This window comes from Pempheris klunzingeri, chromosome 8 (assembly GCF_042242105.1).
Source record: "Pempheris klunzingeri isolate RE-2024b chromosome 8, fPemKlu1.hap1, whole genome shotgun sequence".
NCBI lineage: Eukaryota > Metazoa > Chordata > Actinopteri > Acropomatiformes > Pempheridae > Pempheris > Pempheris klunzingeri.
Genome location: NC_092019.1, coordinates 23,809,480 through 23,828,291, shown reverse-complemented (window position 1 = coordinate 23,828,291; position 18,812 = coordinate 23,809,480). Strand labels below are relative to the sequence as shown.

At 41.8% G+C, this 18,812-nt stretch overlaps 1 protein-coding gene across 1 annotated transcript in view; it reads left to right on the top strand.

Annotated features, from left to right (window-relative positions):
- znf385d (zinc finger protein 385D) overlaps nt 1-18,812 on the top strand; it is a 72,934-nt gene that overhangs the window by 7,399 nt on the left and 46,723 nt on the right. The window contains exon 2 of the mRNA XM_070835552.1: nt 947-1,089. Coding sequence (XP_070691653.1) covers nt 947-1,089 — 143 coding nt within the window. The remainder of the gene's footprint in view (nt 1-946; nt 1,090-18,812) is intronic.

The following is an 18,812-nucleotide window of genomic DNA, read 5'->3' as shown; positions in this document are numbered from 1 at the left end:
AATACGCTCTGTCCTTTATCATGCTGTGTCACAAGTCACAGCGGGTTTGGATGAGGCATGGCCCATCCTAAGAGTGAAAACCGTTAGCTTGCCAACCCCTGGCAAAGAGCCAAAAAAGTTTATAGCTTTACCCTTCAACAACTTCATCCTCCAAACCAACCAGGCCTCCCGGCCCCAGGAGGCAACTGAAGCCCACTGACTAGACCTTCATCAGCTTAGATGCAGTTGAAAAGCTCTGAAAAAGCTTACAGGTTAATATCGAGTTATGTTTGCCACAAGCATGCAGTGTGAAAGCTTAGACATCTCCAAACTGGAGATAGAGGAAGCTGTGAGGACTTTCTAATAGAATGAGTAAAATACAAATTTCATGAAATAATCATGAAATCAAACGATACAAATATTGGACAAAAAGTTTGTCAAACATTATGCACTGGGTGCAAAAGCCTGGAAGTCCCCTAAATGTGTGACAGAAAATTCAGTTATGAGAAGTTTGTAATAAAATGATAAAAACTTTGCAGTAAAATTTCCCAAACATTTGAGATTTAGTGTTTTTCCAGGGTTGAAGCATTAAAACCACCCAAATTGGAGATTTGGGGGATTTCCATGCAATCAGATGAATTATAGCCCACTTAAAAAAGTTAGAGCAGTTGGTTTTACTCCTGGCATTAACTTCGCTCAAAACAACTTGCACTGTAAGCACTAGAACACTACAGTAAGGGATGTGTGCAGTGGCAGCCGTGGTGAGGCCGGTGCTAAATATTTAAATAGATCACTAACACAGATAAGATGTTACGCAGCGCAAAGAGACATTATGATACAGTCGACGCAGACCAAACAAGCACACTCTGAAAGCTTTCTTCAATGTAGACTGAAAGGTGTTGGCTCAGGCTTCTGTCTCTGTTGCTGTCTGCAGTTCAACATGTTGCCTTTGCTCTCCCCCCTGCAGGTAACACATGTCAGAATGGCCTCATGCCTGCCCTGGTGCGTCCCACCCTGCCTGCCGTCCAGACCTCACTGGCCATGAAGCAGTTTCTCCCGTTTCCATTGGATACAGCCTCAGCCATCCGCCTCTTCCCAGGATTCAACACGGTGAGTGAGTCTCTTGCGTGTCATGTGATCTGCTCACAGCCGTTCAGATGCTGCTCGACGCTCTCTAAGGTCATTGTGATTGATACCAGTCTTTTGAGTAGGACATATGACCTGACTTTGTATTTCTAAGGTGATTTTCCACATGTTCAGGATTCCATACCTCTAATATCTGCTACTAATGTCTACATATCTCTAAAATGTTCAGATTTAGAGACATGTTTATCTAAAGCTGCATACGTTAAGCAGTTTTTAGCTGTGAGGCAGCAAGATCGAGCAGCAGCCTTTGTGCAGCAACCTCCAGTTCATGCTTCTTTTTTTTACATAAAATCCTCTAACTCATAAACATCTGATTAAAATTGTGGTTTTAAAGCTTTAAAGCCAGAGGGAATATGTTTAACGGTGCTGACACTCCGCTTAAGAGGAGTTCATCTGTCTGTGGCAGAAATGTATGTTGTATTATGCATTTATTCAATGGATACAAGCTAGAAACTATACTGTGTTGATCTCAGACCATTATGGTGCATTTCTATTTCTGAAACCATATAATTTCTCTTTTAGTAATGCAAAAGTGCACAGATGCAATGATGTGAAATGTGTGATTACTGTAATATTGCACTTACTCTCCAGATAGTTAGCATATTCAAGATTTAATGACAAAGTCTGTCTTTAGTCTCCAAGACCAAAGCTGAAAAAGCGAAAGCAGGTTATTTCTCTTTGAGGAATGTGGCTGCTGAGTGCTACTCATCTCCTTGTTATCATACACATCTGTTTTTATTTGCAACTGAAGCACAGAAACACAGTGTGTCACAGAAGATGTTGAGCAGCAGTTGGGATCCTAGTTGTCCAGCTGCAGTATGCAACAGCTCTGTCTGAAACATGAACACTTATTTGAATTGTTTGGTAAGTGCTCGTGCCTGGAGTGTCTCTTTGGAAACTTTAATTTCTTACATTAAGAGCTAAGAATGCCATTCGGTGCATCTTTTGTGAGAAATTCTCAATTGTTAGCAAACAATGCTGCATGTTGCACTCATGGCAATAGTGTTGATGCAAGTCAGCTCTGTTGTGCAACCTCTGGAAGAGGCATTTGGTGAAGAATTATTCACGCATTTGTAATTTCTGGAATGGTTTGCCAGCAATTTTCTGGAAGTTTTTTCTTGAGGAAGATTGAACATGGACTTGGAATTAAGTGGGAAGGCTCGAAATGTGAAGATTTGAGATAGAAAATGAAGTAATGAAGAGTTTGTAATAAAATAATTTAAAAAAATTGTCATAAAATCCCCCAAGGTGTGCTTGAGCCGATTGATCATGATTATTTCATCATTACTGGTAAAATATTGACATATGAGGTAGTGTTCAATTATTGCACTTTAGTTAACTAATTCCAATTGTTAGTTCAAACTTGAGAGTCAGTGCACAGCAGATCTGCTGAATCTGAAACAACTGCCAGAAATGTAGGAAATGTTTGTCATGTTTGCTTGAACACTGATAAACATTTCCATGTTCTTGTTCTTGAAATTGCTTCTTGTCTTTGCATCATAAGGTTTTTGCTATTTATTTCTGCCTTTATTGGACAGTAAGTACACTGCGGGGAGTGGGAGGTGGTTATGACATGCAACAGAGGTTGCTGGAAGGAATTGAACTGGCAACAGTTGCAACTATGTGCTACAACCATTTAGCAACCAATCAGCAAAGCAAGCTATTAGAAGACATTTTACAAAACAAATGATAAACTGATTATTTTCCCAAAAATAATCAGCAGATTATTTGGTGATAGAATTAATCATTAGTTGGATCCCTAAACACAAGCAGCTGAAGCCTGATGAAACCTTTTTCCAGAGTTAAGACATCGACAGCTTGGTGAAGGTTGTGGAAAGATCGTTGTCTGGCTTTAATAGAGAAAAAGTGTGGTGCACCAGTGAACACTTCCCCATGACTTGTGTGTGTTACACTGTGTCACACTCAAAACACCCAGTCTGACTGTTATCAGCCCATTTAATTGTTATTAGCTGCTATCACTGCCGTCACAATGCTTCAGATAGGACCTACTTATCAGCACACCTAAAAACAACCAGCTGTCGTAATGACAAACGTGGGGTTAGCATTGGGAAATGGTCACATTCTGTGGTTGGATTTAGGAAAAGATGAAGGTTTGGGTTCAAGTATGTCCGTTTGTTACAACGAAGAACAAATTATGGAAAGTACTTATTAATAACTGCGCTGGTTGCAGAAGTGTAACTTCCCTTCTGCAACTAACGCATTTTATTTTAACTCAAACTACGATCGTTCCTTAAAACTAAACGGGCAGTTTGAAAAAATAAACTAAATGTTCAGACTTGATTTTGCACAGGACATGAACTACAGTCTTCTGAGTTAACTGACCATTTCTCCAGTATCGATAACTGGTGTAAACAGCTCTGGGAAATGCAACGGTAGCATGCGGCTACAGAGACCTTATTGGATTTGTGATCGGTGAGGCGCTACCTTTTAAATGGAGCACTCACCCGATGTGCACTTACTGTACCAGGACTCATGTGCACACTCATATGGATCTATTGATTTTCTTTTTGAAAGTAGAAAGTAATTATCAGGAAATATGTGGCCTGGTGTGGCTTGAATCAGCAAGGTCATCAAAAAAAATACGACAACTGACTCAGGAAAAACCCTGACAGATAAAAGCCTCAGAGTTGTTGTCTTCTTTTGAATTACGGGGATAGCTCAATTTAAAATCTGCTGGAAAGAGTGGTTGAAATATGGAGCACAGCTGGATGAGAGTGAAAAAAACAAAAAAACACACACATGAAGGAAAAAAAAAAAAGAAAGAGCGCGGACATCACGGAGAAAAGCCCAGATAACCCATGGGAAGACAGATTGTTTCTGCAAGGAGAGTTTCATGAGAAAGTTCAGGAATACTGCGTCCCTTTTCTCGCCCCGTCTAATCTGTATTTAACAGACTTGTCTGCAGATAATGAGTAATACACTGGGAAGCCTCCAAGTGGTGGAAAGCTGATACTAGATTAACACAAAGTAATCACCTCTCGCTCTCTGGTGCACAGTCACACAAACACGCTCCATTCTTGCCCTTTCAACCCTTCGCCTTTCTCTCTCAGCCTCTTTCTGTTTCCCTTTTCGTCGCTTGTTCTCTCAAACTTTCCTCCGAGCTCCTGATGTCAGTCTGCAGCAGAATGCGGTGCAGTCGTAAAACCAGGAGCTGATACCTGGAGCTTTATGAAGGAGTTCATACACGAGTTACTGTTTCTACATTCTGTTGTGCTGCCTACACAAGTCCCTCTTCAGCGCTTTCAACACCAGTGTAAGTTTGGTTTCAAGGGTGCAACAAAGGAGCCGGTTTGCCAGCATGTAAGTCTGATCGGGTTTCTTTGTGTCCCACAGCTGATGGCTTGCTGGGTGGGAAACGATGTTGTTTCACGAATCGTATGAACAGTGGAGGAAGAGCTGAAATGTCAAATCAGTGCCACAGAGGGAAAGTCGTATTGTTACTTGAGTTAAAGAGAACAAAAAAAAGGAGGGGGGGCGTAAAATGTACTTAAGCATCTGAAGTAAAAGTACTCCTTGTGAAGAAAGTGAAAACCTTGAATCTCCAGGGATTTTTTTTTCTTTGCTCTCAGATTAGCTGACAAAGAAAAGAGAAGATGACAAATAGAAGAAAAGGAGAGCAGTGTAAAAAAAAAAAAAAAGTGATATGGATAAAATGAAGGACAGGTTGAAAAGGAAGAAGGTAGGTAAAAAGAAGAAGGATAAAAAAGAAACCAACAAATAAGGAGTGAATGCCTTTCTTAACTTTAACTAAAAGGTTATTTTCCACCTCCACATACGATCAATATGGCTTCAGCCAAGCAGTTTATTACAAGTTGCACATCTCTAATTACAATTGTGCACAGAAAACAAACAGCTGGTTGATGGGTGCAGCAGATTTTGTGATTTACAGTATAATTCAAGCTGAAGCTAGTTTCCATCTGAACTCCCTCTGAACACACACACACACACACACACACACACACACAATTTATATCTGCTGAGATGAGGTCAGATTTGCTTACGTGCCTCCGGGGCTCAATAAACATTTATGCCCCCTTATTTAAAAAAAAGAAAAAATCCCAAATGATCCTATAGACGATGATGACAGTTCTTCCATTAACACTCTGCAGCAGCAGGAACACACTTCATCAAAGGAACATTCACATTATTGGAAGTATTATTCATACGTGGTACAGAGGAAAATAGAAAACAGTGGAAGTGTGTGCATGTCAACACATGCATGAAATGGGACTGAGACCAAAGTCTCTTGTTGAGCCTTTGTGCAGTCTTGTTCTGGGCTGAGTGACTGACACAATCAGGAAGTCTTCAGCCAGAGGGAATGAAAAGATGGCTGTTACCCTTTCTTTATTTCTCTCCTTCCCTGCTGAGCCCCTTTGCACGCGGAAATGTAACAGAAAAATGTGGCTTCAAGACATAAAAAAAAGACTTCATGCATGTAACTACATGTGCTCAGAGACGTGGAGGCCTCTCAGGAGGCTCCAGTTTGAAAGGAGCCCTCAGACTAACGAGGTGATGCTGGAGTTCAGAGCAGGGTGGGGAGGATCATCGGGGACATGTTGTCTTGCAATAGTCATGTTTTTATTACCAGGTGTTGAGCAGTTTAAGAGCTTCTCTGTTTCGTCACCCCAACAACACTGATTGATTGGACTGAGTCTGTGTGTATCGCTGTGGTGTTATCGCTAGTTTGTCTACCGGGTTACCTACAATCTACCTACTCACCTACCTACCTATGTACCTGCCTACCTATAATTCCCTACAGGTAATTGCATATCTGTAATATTTTAAATATTTCACTGTATAGGCATCCTGTCTCTATATAGTACCAACATTTTTTTTCTTTTTATAATTTTGACATTAAAACATAAAGAAAAAAATTCAAAGATGACGGTTTTTGCGAAGTTGTTTGCTTGAGTTGATTTCTTACTGGCTGTAGAACTGTTAAGCCCTGACTTTTCCCTAGTATTCCTGCTGTTGAGACTATGCCAATACCTTTGACTGTATTCTGTATTTGGCCTTTTTAGGCAATGTTGCACACCAACAAAGAGGAACCCTCTCTGGCAACATTGGACTCACAGGACTGTTGCATCCATAAGATGAAGTGTCTTGATTTCTCTTTTTTCTGCAATGAATTCATTGGATTGTCCAGGAACCACAGAGCTTGGCAGGTATCAGTGGAAACATATCGGTGACACATCTCGATGAAATTAATAAAAACGTATCTGGCGCAATCAGGATGTTTGGCTTTATCCAACATAACAATAATCATCATTATAGAAGATTTTCAGTGTTTGGTTTGTTTCACTCCTAGGACCAGACTTTGGACTTAGAGAAGCTAAACCAAAGGCAAAAACAACAATGAACAGTGTGTCAAGTTTCATTACATCCTCTTATTGCTGTTAGGTAAAAGAATTCAAGAGTTTTTTCAAACATTTAACGAGTTATTTAATAATCTAATTGTGAAATCATGGTGCTTCTCACCAATGTTAGAACAACAAGTGTTTTTGACCTGTTAACCTAAACATACCTCGTGTGTCAGGATGAGCTGCTCAGTCCGTTTTAAACACTAGACACAAGGATGTGTGGACGACGGCACGTAGTTACTTTGCAGCGAAAAGGGGCCAGTTCACAGTAAAAGAAACAGAAAGAAAGCAGCTTTGGAGAACTTTTGGGATTGCTCTGCAACTTCCAATTGATTCAATTGTGGAGGACTTATTGAAATTGCCACCTTGAAAGAAATGGGGCAAACCAGAGAAGAAAAGGCAGAGTAAGGGAGGGAGAGCTCAACAGGAACAAGTGAATTTTGGAGTGTAATGAAAGAGAAAAGTGAAAGGGGGGAAAAGCACTTTTCAGGTTAACAAAGTGGGGGGCCATGTGGAGGAGTGGTGTGTGTGTGTGTGTGTGTGTGTGTGTTTGGGTAGTCTTTCTTTGGCCCTGAAAATAAGATCTATCTTGCCCGGAGCCTACATTTGTCTTTGAGAAACAATACAAACTCCATTTCCCCCCACAGAGTAATCAGGAATGTGATTTATCGATTCTGCGCACAGATCTGCACGCTGGGAAATTGCTTTGTAGTCCTGCAGCAGCAGTGACACACAGGCCTCAGTCTGCACTCACGACAGCATCACAGTCCATTTCGATGTGTACCCACCCTGGCTAAGTCAATGTTAACATCACTGGCTGTAATGGAAATGTGCTCCTTGACGAAGCACAGGGCACAAAGATGTTAGAGGAGTTCTTCTGTGCAGCCAGGGTTGTGGAAGGAAAAACCTCATTTGCTCTCTGCATGGCAATGCAAGGTGACAGCTGGAGCACTTCCTGAGCTCGCCTGACCTCTCAGGCACTGATTCGCATCTCTGCTGTTTATGATTCAAATAGGTCTGCCGTTGTGAGATTAACCCTCCTGTTGTCACAAGGGTGAAAAACCTGTGTTTTGTCGGTGGTGTTTAACAGCAGAAGGAATAAGAAAATAAACGTTTTTTCAGCATTAGATCTGATGACTTTTCCTGAACCTAAGCCACTGTTGGAAAAATGCATCATTGCTGTTTGTATAAAGGTTGTGCACCGTCAGAGTACAAAGATGTTCTTCGGTAATTTTTGACTCAAACACATCTAAACATTTACAGATAGTGAAGTACAAATAAATGAAGTGAATAGCGTTGTGCTTGGTTCCTGTTTGGTTTCCTCCCTTTTACTGACGAAGACTTTCCTACAGCGTCCTCTCCATAGCAATTGCAGCTGAGGCTCATTGTAGCATTTAGGGATGGAACAATATCAAACTGCCATTAAATAAAGAATCTCATTAATTTAAGCAGCACTTTTCAATTTATTCTTTAATAACAATGGATCAAATGTATGTGTGTATTGTGAAATTTGTTGCTAGTAATGATGAACCCAGAGAATTATTACTTAATGCTGCCCCCCCCCCCCCCCCCCCTTTACTGTTCTGGTCCACTCTGATGAACTATGACTGTACACCAACTACCTGACACTGAATGGACGAAGCATTTCACAGCTTTAGAGCCAGATCCAAATGAGTGCTAATGCTGCTATGCGTCTGCTTGCATGTATGAACAGGCTGTTTGCTAATGTGTTAGCCACAGCAACTCAATAAGGCAATAACATACATGTCAGCTTGTCTCATTGTCTCCAACCACAAAACAAAAAGGTTGAAAAGATCAAAACAGGTGACAATAACATCACTTCAGAGACACATTTCTGATAATACAGTTTGATCTAATCTAATCTAAACATACGTATTGTTACGCTGTTTAGGAGTCTCTTCTGTTTTGGAACATTTGGCACGTCATTAAGAAGAAAACCTCACAGAGGGATTTTAAAGCAGTAAAAAAACACATTTAGGTCCTCCCACGCTATAGATTAATCCTTTTTTTTTTTTTAAATGTTGACTTTCAAATGACAAATGATTGCTCAAAGCGGGCTCAGTGTGATGATAAAATGAAAAGAACAAAGGGTGAGTCAGGGCTGTTGTGCAGACTCTCCTTTGATTTACACATGTCCCATAAACATCTAATGGACTCTATAAATTGTATTCCCGGTGGAGGCGTGCAAGCCCACAAAACTGCAGGGAATGATCAAAGCTAGAGAGCGAGCGGGACCACCACGGTGCCAGCCGCCTTCCTTCCAGCGAGTCACACCTGCTGGAGTGGAGTGGAGTTCATATCTGTCTAATGCGCGGCGCAGCGGCCCTTATCATTTAGCTCGTGCTCTGGGGCTTTTTAACCCCCTGAACTGAGTGGAAGCGTTATGTTGGCGGAGCTTGTCTTGATGTGCTCTCCCACGATAATATTTCACTCTCCCTGGATACCTGCCAGCTCACCGCTCTCTCTCCGGTGGAATGCAGAGATAATAGTGGGGAGCTCAAGACGATTTTTTATGGAGGTGCTTAGTGCCAGCTTCTCTGGCAAAGCCGAGCTGATGTCCAGTGTCTCCTCCGTGTCTGAGTAACCTGCTGGTACTGTGCACCAAAGTCAGGCTAACAACTCTGAAAGCCCCTCGGGGTGTTTAAATTCTATGAAATGCCAACCACAGAGAGAGAACTGACGGATACAGGGGTTTGAATCAAATGACGGTGATATACATTTGTTTCCCTCCTGTGTGTCAGTGCACACTCTCTGCACATCAGAGGCTTGGATGTAGGAGAGACATGGAAGACAGAGGCAATCTGTTTTTGCTTATTTGATGGCGTTGCCATGTGCTTGGGGTGCTTTGAGGCGATAACAAAAATATGTCAGCATTAAGTGCCCATCTGGTCATCCTAAAACATGGAATATTACTCAATTTGAGAACTCAAGAAGGTATGGAGCAGTTAAAAATGGCATGAGTGTGTTTTGCTTTTAAGTTGAGGTTTGTGAGAGAACTGTGCAAGGCCACAGAAAGGGATTTCTGTAAATGACAATAAAAGCACTGGACCTTGAAGCCATGTACATATATATATATATATATTTCTATATATATATACATATACAGTCTGCTAAATATTGTGTCTTTAAATTTGCTGCATTGATGACCACAAGGATGGGAAATGTTACATGTTGCTGACAAAGCTGCACATCAGTGTGATCATTGCCTTGCTGTGGGGATGCAGAAACTAAGATTACATTATGCAGTCCACATTTGTCCACAATAGATTACACTTACAGTTTTTCCTCCTCCGCCTTCATTCCCCTGAGGCAGATTAGTAATTTGTGATCTTGGAATGCATAAATAAAAGTAATTTGAGCTGCATAAAAGGAAACAAACTCAAATAAGCTCAACAGACACAAGCTTAGCACAACCTGGGATTTCATACCAAGAACTTGAGCACAACAGTTCAGAGGAAGGAAGGCAGGCAGAATGCGGCTGCACTCTGCCAAACAAGTCCTCCAGTGAAAGCAAAAAGCAGCGCCCTTGATCTTGCAGAAAGTGCACTTACTTCATAGTGTTATCTTCTTTCTCTCTCACATTAACAACCTGTCTCACTGGAGGCCTGAGCCTAATGCTGCTTGGCCAGGAAAGTTGTGGTTTGTCTTTGCCCATTGAGGTTTAACTCAACCGGAGATCGTTTCTGCCTCCAAGAAATGTTTATGTCAATGAAACTATAACAATCTGCACGTTGCAAACATATGAAAACTGGTAAACCAAGTACTATCACCCTTAAAGACAGCTGTTTCTGAGTTTCCCCAGAGCTCACCGTGCTCCGTCTCTGATATCCGTCCCTGGGTAATCTCCGCCACAGAGTGTGCGTGTATCAGGGTTGGCTTCGTGCTGTACCATGTTTCACCGTCAAAGCAGAACCAGCTGGAACTCCAGCGCAAGCAGTTTGCACCTGCAACACTATTGTTCCCATAATGAAAAGCACACCAGTCCCAGGGGGAGAATTCTACGGTGTCTTTTTGCACGGAGACTGGGGATTTATGAGAGTGACAGACTCCTAGCACTAAAACATCATCTTGATGAGCCGGCCTGTGGCTGGCACAGCTGTGTGCCAGTGGTAAGAGGTGGTTTCGGACACATCCTGTTTGTCTGCAGTCATACTTCCCCTCTACTGTGAAGCTTTCTAATATTTATCTTTCTCATGAGTAGCGTTTTTCTCTGTGAGCTTACATAAATGTGTCCCCCGTGAGCCCCGAGAACTCAAACGATGGTCAACTCTAAATGATTTCTGCCACAAAGCTCCCATAAGAGGGTGCTGAAGAAACTGGGCTGAAAGTCGGTGGTGTGAGTTCCTAGCTTTACCTGGGAAAATCCATGCAGAAGAATGCAGTAACTGACATTGTGCTGCAGCATAAAACTACAAGGGAAGCCCCCCAAGCGCATCTCATGAGAGCTGGTCCTCACTGTTTAACAGTATGAGGCATTACTGGGCTAGATAATATTCGTAAGTATATATAACTGACTAAATGAGAAGCAGGGAGTGTTGATAAAGAGCATGCTGGCTCAGCAAACTTTTCCAAATGAGGCTAAAGAACACCAACACCAGTGAAAGTCAGATTAGAAACAGTGTTACCAGGAATACGCGCGTCTGTTGCATTGTTAAGATTCAGTGTTTGCAGGTGGCTCATGCATTTTTCTATCCGAGGGCATTGATTTTTGAAATCCAATAGATGGCTACACTCCTCGGGGCTCCTCTCTCATTACCACGGTATCAGCTTTGCTTGATATTCATGGTGGAATATTATGAGAAGATAAATCATTTAATCTTAGTTTTTATTGAACCCTGTCATGAGAGAGACACTCCCCTTCATCCTGTGGCTCTTGCTGAAGTGGTTTGATAGAATGATGGATTAGAAATTAGCCTGTGAGGGAATTTAGTAAAAGCACGATCGAACTCCATCCGCTTTCACTGCACGGATGGTGATTTATATGCAAAAAGACTTTCAGTGTCCTGACGTTGCACTACTCCAGAGCTTATTATGGTACATGCTAACAGCCAAACACATGAACTTTTTTTCTCCATAAAGATGTTTTTTCAAGTTTCTTGCAACTTTAGCGCTACTGTTATGCTAAATTCATCACTGCATATCTGGGAAAATGCATGTCCGACAAAAAATGTGGATGGGGCTGGAAAACCATTTTCCTTGGATTTCCTGTTGAGGTGTCTGTAGGTGGCACTCTTTCCTTTCTCTGTGCAGCTGAAGTTACAGGGATCAATTTGATTTGAGGAAGTCAGTCTGCATCATCACTGCTGTATCTACACATTTACAGATGACACAGGTGTGTTCGTTTTTAATAGGCTGCCAGCAATCTGCAGCTATAGAGCTCGTGGGAAATTCAGTCAGCGCACTCCTATTGACACGGGAGGGAGGGTATATTCAAAAGCTCCATCTTCATTGAAAAAAAGCATTTTGATGCATTTTGAATCTGGAGATTGGCATGCAAACTTTCATAGGTGATTAGATCTTGGTTCAATGTGCTCTGAGTAAGAACAGGCTATATGTAGTCATGTCTTCATGAGGGTCACTATCTGACCGTTACATCATAAACCAAAAAGTCTACAGCCAAAAGCTCCAAAAACATAAGATTCATCTTCGGTGGAAACCTTAATGTCTGTTCAAATCAGAGGTAGATCATCCAAACTGTCCTCCTTGGAGCCGCGCCACCAGCATTGCTGAAAATGGTAAATGGATTGCACTTGTATATTGCCTTTCTAGTGCTCTGACCACTCAAAGTGCTTTTACACTACATTCACACATTGATGGCGAGGGCTACCATTCAAGGTGCCAACCTGCTCACTGGGAGGAGTGTAATCATTCACACACTCACACACTGAAGGCAAAGTCTTCGGCAGCTGTATCTTACCCAAAGATACTTTGACATGCTGATTGGAAGAGCTGGGGCTTGAACTGCCGAGCTTCTGATCATTTCAATGAGCAGCTCTACCTCCTGAGCATCAGATAGCCGCAAAAATGTGCATTTTTGCATTTGAAAAAGAAAAAAAACAGTAATATATTGTAAAGATATTCCTGATAGTCTGAACAATCCAGCCCTAAAAAGATGAAAAAATTAAAAAACATCAGAAATGAAGGGAGATCAGCTTTACAATAAGATTGTAATGTCCCCAGAGATTCCCACCTCTACTAAAACCTAATACAACCATTTTGGTCAGAGGAGAACTTTCTTCAGCCAGTTAAGTAACATTGTAGCCTCGAATGTGTGCAGTTAGACTAAATTCTCATTTCAGGTGTCACTTCTTGTGCACATGAGTATTTTACCTGGTTCCATCTGGCCTTGTATTTTTTAGCAACAGAGAGAGGCCTACTAGACCTTTAATTAGCTCAACATATAATAAGTAATTACTTTGGTCTGTGTGTATTGAAGCATTGCAGCCAGTTTTAGCCCCACAAGAGCCAACAGTTGGAAAACTGTCATGGAGCTGAATGGACTGTGATGCTGTAAGGTTTTGGAGGACCTGGTGCAGAGGGGGGTTACGGTGTTACATTTTTATCTTTCATCTCAGCTGGACAGGGGGCAGACTGTGAGGCTGCCGAATGCCTTGAGGGAGCTCTCCCAGCTCAATATTTCATCCTGATGGGGCTCAGTGGTGTGAGAGGGGTCAGCGGTGAAGAGCAATGGGAAGATCCGGAGGGAACACTCATACCTGGTGAAAAACACAGTGTCTGCTAGAGAGAAGTGCAAAGAGGACAGAGCGAGGAAGGGATGGTGCGCAAAAAAAAAAGGGTCAGGGTTACAGAAAAATGGAGAAAGTAATCGAAAAGAGGAGACAAACAAGAAGTGGTGACCGGAGCGAGAGGAAGGTAAAGTGTTAAGAGGATGGGGAATATATTCATGGAGACATGGAGACTAAGCAAACACACTGCGGCATTGGACCTTCCTTGCAATAAAATGCATCAATTTGGCCAATATAGCACCTTTCTTATTATTTTGGTGTCTTTCATTCCTTAATTCCCATTTTGAAGGTATCCTGACCTCGGCTTGTTTGAGTGACTCTTTCTTCAAACCTCCATCCAAAGGAAAAGCAGACAAACAAGAATAATAATCAAACGGGAACAGATTTTTTTAACCAAAGTTTGAGGAAGATCAAATAGATCTTTAGTAACTCAGTTAACACCAACAGAACACGAAATAAGGGTCTGAAGAGCAGATTTGATGAATTTCATTCAAAGCACAGGCAGTGTGAATTTTCCTATCCAGTGAAGCTCAACACAAATCTCTCGCTTTTGCCTTCTTATCTATCAGACTTTCCTTCCATATGCATTGTGTGTGTGTGTGTGTGTGTGTGTCTCTTAGAGTCATTACAACTATTATAATGCGCATAATTACACTCCTAAGAATATCATTTCCAAATAAATATGGCGAGTAGAATGTTCTGAGCTAATACTTTATTTCATTCATTTTATGAACTCATCCGTCTTTCAAATGTTTGGCTACACATTTGGTATGGAGCCCCAAAACGGACTAAATGTAGTAAAAAGTCAGTTGGTAAAAAATAACTATTTTTTATAAATCTATTTTGCTGTTCCTTACCACATTTCTAGTGTTATACATATATAATGAGATGGGCATGTCCAGAGCAGTGACTGGAGGTGAAAATATTATTTAATAATATTATTTAAAGCTTTATATTTCTTTTTACACCTGATGATTTACCTTACAATGTTATTTATGGATGTATTCTGTTATATTATTGACTTTTTATTACATTCTGTCCATTTTATATCATACTATCGTTTAGTACTCGTTATGACTGCAAACACTGCACACTGGCTGAAGTGCTTCAGCACTGAGTTTTGAATCCTGAAGCCCGATCACTCGCTCTCTCCACTCGGATTCGTCTTGTATCATAATGTTCTGTGTTTTTGTAAGAGCACCTGGAAGCCTGTTCTTGCTCATTATAAGCCAATGAAAACCCTCTTTGGATTTGACTTGCTAATTTCTGAGGTCCTTCCCTAGTGGCAACAATCTACAACATCAGCTGATGATGAGCTAACGGACTGGGTCAGGCTGCAGAGGTAATTGGGAGACACATAAGGGGGAGGATTACATTTGACAGGTCATTCATCCCACTTTAGTTAATAGTAAGCGAGGCTCGCCGCTGTGAATAGAGCATTTAGACCTCACCACTGGAGCCCTCATTGACCAGTCATTCTGTCCTTCTATGTGTGTTTAAATAGATAGTAATGTACATTATATGTTCCCAATACATACTAGATTCCTCATTACCTTCAGAGCATGTGTGGAGAACATCCAGCATAAACACAACATGCCTCAGTCATACACATACTTCAAATATAGCCAACATTGTGTATAATAAATTATAACATACGCATCTGCTGGACATGGACGTGCTATCCACGGCTCTACACGCTCAGGATACTATGACAAACACCACTGCAAGATTATAGAGCCTCCAAAAAATAGATTTTTTTCCAGAGAAAACACAAAGTCAGGATAGCACAATCTGAGCTGTGGTTACTGCAAAATGGCATTGTTGACTGTAAAAACATCTGAACAATGTCTTACTGCAGCACTAAATGCAACATATTTTAGATCTGTGTGAATATATAATCCAGGTGAAATTCAGTCTGAACAAATCTGCACCTTTAAAAAAAAAAAAAAAGAAAGGTGAAAAAACAAACAAACAGATGAGCCTGGTGAGTTAAACAGCTGTCGGTGCTCAAGCTGCTGCTGTTGTGGTCAATGCACGACAGTAAAATCTTATAGTAGCCTGTTTGGCTGCTCAAACAGGTGGCAACAGCTGCTGTTGACCAGCAAACAAGTTGAGCAAGATTATTTCGTGCCTCATTGCCCTCGAGTATGGGGCTATGCTCACCAAAATTGATCCATTTGTTGATGCACATAAAATGACCTACAGTATGTAGATAATACATACAGTATATTACCTCTTGTATTCATATGAATATTGACTATAACCTCTTTTGAAAGAGGTCAAGTTGCACGGTTGGGCTGGGTAAAAAACAACAAAACAGAGGCATCTTGTTCAGCAATATTCTGGTGGGTATTACAGTGGAATGGCTGAGTTACACACCATTTGATGGACTTAACTAAACGTAGTACAAAGAGTGGGATACAAGACCAGCAGACTGCAGTTTTAATTGCTTCTGATTGATTAATCTGGGAAAATTCTCCCAGTCACATGCTGACGTGTGTACACGTTTCCCTGAATACCAAATGACTTACATACAATATGTCTAATACATGTGACATTATAAGATTACTTCCTGAATAGTAAAATCTAATATCTCATATCAAAACATCCCGTGGTTGGCCTGCTTTTTTTTAATTTTCAGATCACAAACAAACTGCACAGGAGTCTTGAGTCTGTTTGGAGATTCAAGAAGCTCAGTTTCAGCTGACAGCTTTTACAACAGCTCAGACGAATCAGGCAAACCAAACCATGGCATGTTTCAGGTCAGGTGTCCATCCCTCCTGTCACATGACCACCCCTGCAAACCCGTTCATTGTCATTCTCTGCCTGTCCAGCAGATGACCTCAGACTTTTTCACCTTCCCTCATCTGCCCTGCAAAGAACCCTTTTCCCTCCGGCCCTGTCACCTGACCTTCCACGGCCACCTGCTCTCCTGTTTTCCCTAATCAGCCTGGCAGTACATTTACCAGCACATTTCCGTGCACTCTATTAAAGCTGCCGTGTGCCTCGTGCCATTGCTTGCTGGCCTTTTATTTGAAACTTCAAATGCGTTACCTGAAACTTGTTACCTGTCTGTTTTTGAACCTTGCCTGATCCTTTTAGGCCACGTGTCTCCAGCCTGCCCTGGAATTATTTACCTGTTTGGACTGCCTTCCTGGGTTTGATCCTCGCCTTCCTTGTGTTTCTGTAAGCTGTGGTGCTTTTATCTGGTGATATGTCCCTGAACTTTACCAGTCTGCCTGTTTTGTCTGCGTTCGGTTGCTTCCCCCACTGTCTCACGCTCACCCTAGCTGACAGTGGGTGAGAGAGCACCCTCATTTGCGTAACCTGCACTGAGGCAATGGGTACACAAACGTAGCCAGTCTGGACCTTCTTTAAATTTGAATGTGTGTTTGTAAAAAGCAGAATTACCGCTTGTGGTTTTGTTCTGGACACATTTATCCCTCTAGAGATCCTCTAAACCTCAGTCTGCAATTTGTTTGACCACATAAATGATGTTTATCCGTTCACATGCATAATGAAAATGTTATACTGTAGCTGGAAAACTATTACGCTGCTGCTTTTCTGATTTACTGATGCAAACAAACCATAATAGCATCAATAAGCATCCAGAGGTTAGAGGCAGGTGTTGAGTGAGAAGCAGGTTGTGTCCCCTGTTTTGTCTGGTGCTTATGAGAGCTGTTCATATATATTTGGACTGTGGATTGTGACTCTTTGTAAAGAGCAAATATGCTTTTACAAACTTAGCAGGATAACGAGTACACATTTATCTCATGTTTGTGCATTCGCACCCAACTTATAAGTAAATAAATGCTCTCAGGACTGTTAATGTTCCACTAAAGGCCAGATTCTCCCCAAGTTATTGGTATTGATCAGTCAATACGCTGCAGTTATGTTATGATCTCTTTATGCTGCAGAGCAGTAAAAATGTGCCTTTCTGCTCTTTCAACGCGATTGTAATCTCCTCAAAGACTTCAGACAGCCAAATTAAACCAAAATGTCACGTAATTGATTATTTGATCCTTTGTTGTGTATTTTAATGCCAGCTTGTTTGTTTGACACTAACTCTTTCTGTCACACACAAATCCATATCAGAGAGGGTTGGCATACAAAGCCTTGTGCAAGCAAAACAGATAAAACTCAGTGTGTGTTTTTGTCCCTTTATCAGTCGTCTGCAGTAAAAGTCAGCCAGTTCCGACCGCCATCTCAGCTCATCACTGTCTTGTCACATTATTTGGCAGCGCTGAGTGGGGGAGCGATGGCGGCGGTGGCTGCCGTGCTGAACTTTGAGACGGACAGACCTTCTGTGGGCTGTCAGATAGTATCCGGCAAATGACCTGCTTATTCTCCCTCGCTGTCGACACGCTGCCGACGTCTCCCCTGACAGAGACACATCAGTGGGAATCAAAGTCAGACAGACGAATGAAAGGAGACACCCACAGGCCGAGAGCGGGGCGGAATAGATTCACTTACATTGTTACGATACCTTCACCTTGATACATTTCCCCAAAAAGCCAACAAATGAAATTAACTTTTAAAATGTAATAAAATGTGCTTTTAGGTTAGACGTTATGATCAGATTCCTCCTGAAATATCTTGGATGAAGGCATCAAAAAAAGACTGTGAAAGTGAGTATGTGGGAGGGAGTGAGAAATAAAAAGAAAATAAGGAATGCTAACTTTATGAAAATAGACCTGATATAAAAAGAACGTGTTAAAGGACAATACATAAGAAAAAGAGAGCTATTTAAAAGTGCATTATGCAATATTTTTACATTAAAATGACTAAGGGAAACCACACGTTACTGTTTGTCTATGACTGTGTGTGTAAAACACTCCATGTTCACCTGAAATTGCTTTTTTGATTATGTTAAGGGTGTTTATGTGAGTACAAGACCTGCTCAAAAGCACCGCGAACATCTCTTTTTTCTGTAACTGCAGATTGGCTGCGTTCGCCGTCTGCTCTCTGATCATCTGTGGCGGCTTTACGTTTACCTCAGCCTCCGGCGAGAGGCTGTTTCAGGGCAGACAGCTCATCAGGATGATTGACAAGTGTTGGTGGCAGAACTCGACCAACTGAGGAAAAATAGCATATTAGAGCTTTAGGAAGCGATTTGAAAGATGACACTGAATTTGCTGCACTGCACACTGCTGCAGGCCTGAAAATGGGCATGTGTGATATGCTCTGGCGTGTGGGGGTGTTCGCACTGTGTCTTTGCACGTGGATTATATGTGTGCCGTGGTGCATTAGCTCCGGCTACATTTCCGTCCCTGGCAGGCGTGGCCCATGTGGAGTGTGAGGCTCAGTGGGTGGCTGATGGGAGCGGAGAGCTCGGGGAATAACATGTCCCTGGAGCTGCAGCTGCTCTCTCCAGATGAGGCCTGAACACATCGTGTTTCAGTGCACGGGGGAGTGAAATGCTACATAATGGGGGCGGGGGGGATTTCTTAAAAAGATGCATGGAAAGATGCGCAGTAGGTGGCGAAACTGTGAGTAAATCAGCAGTGGTGCCAAAAATAGCAGAGCGACAGAACTTTCA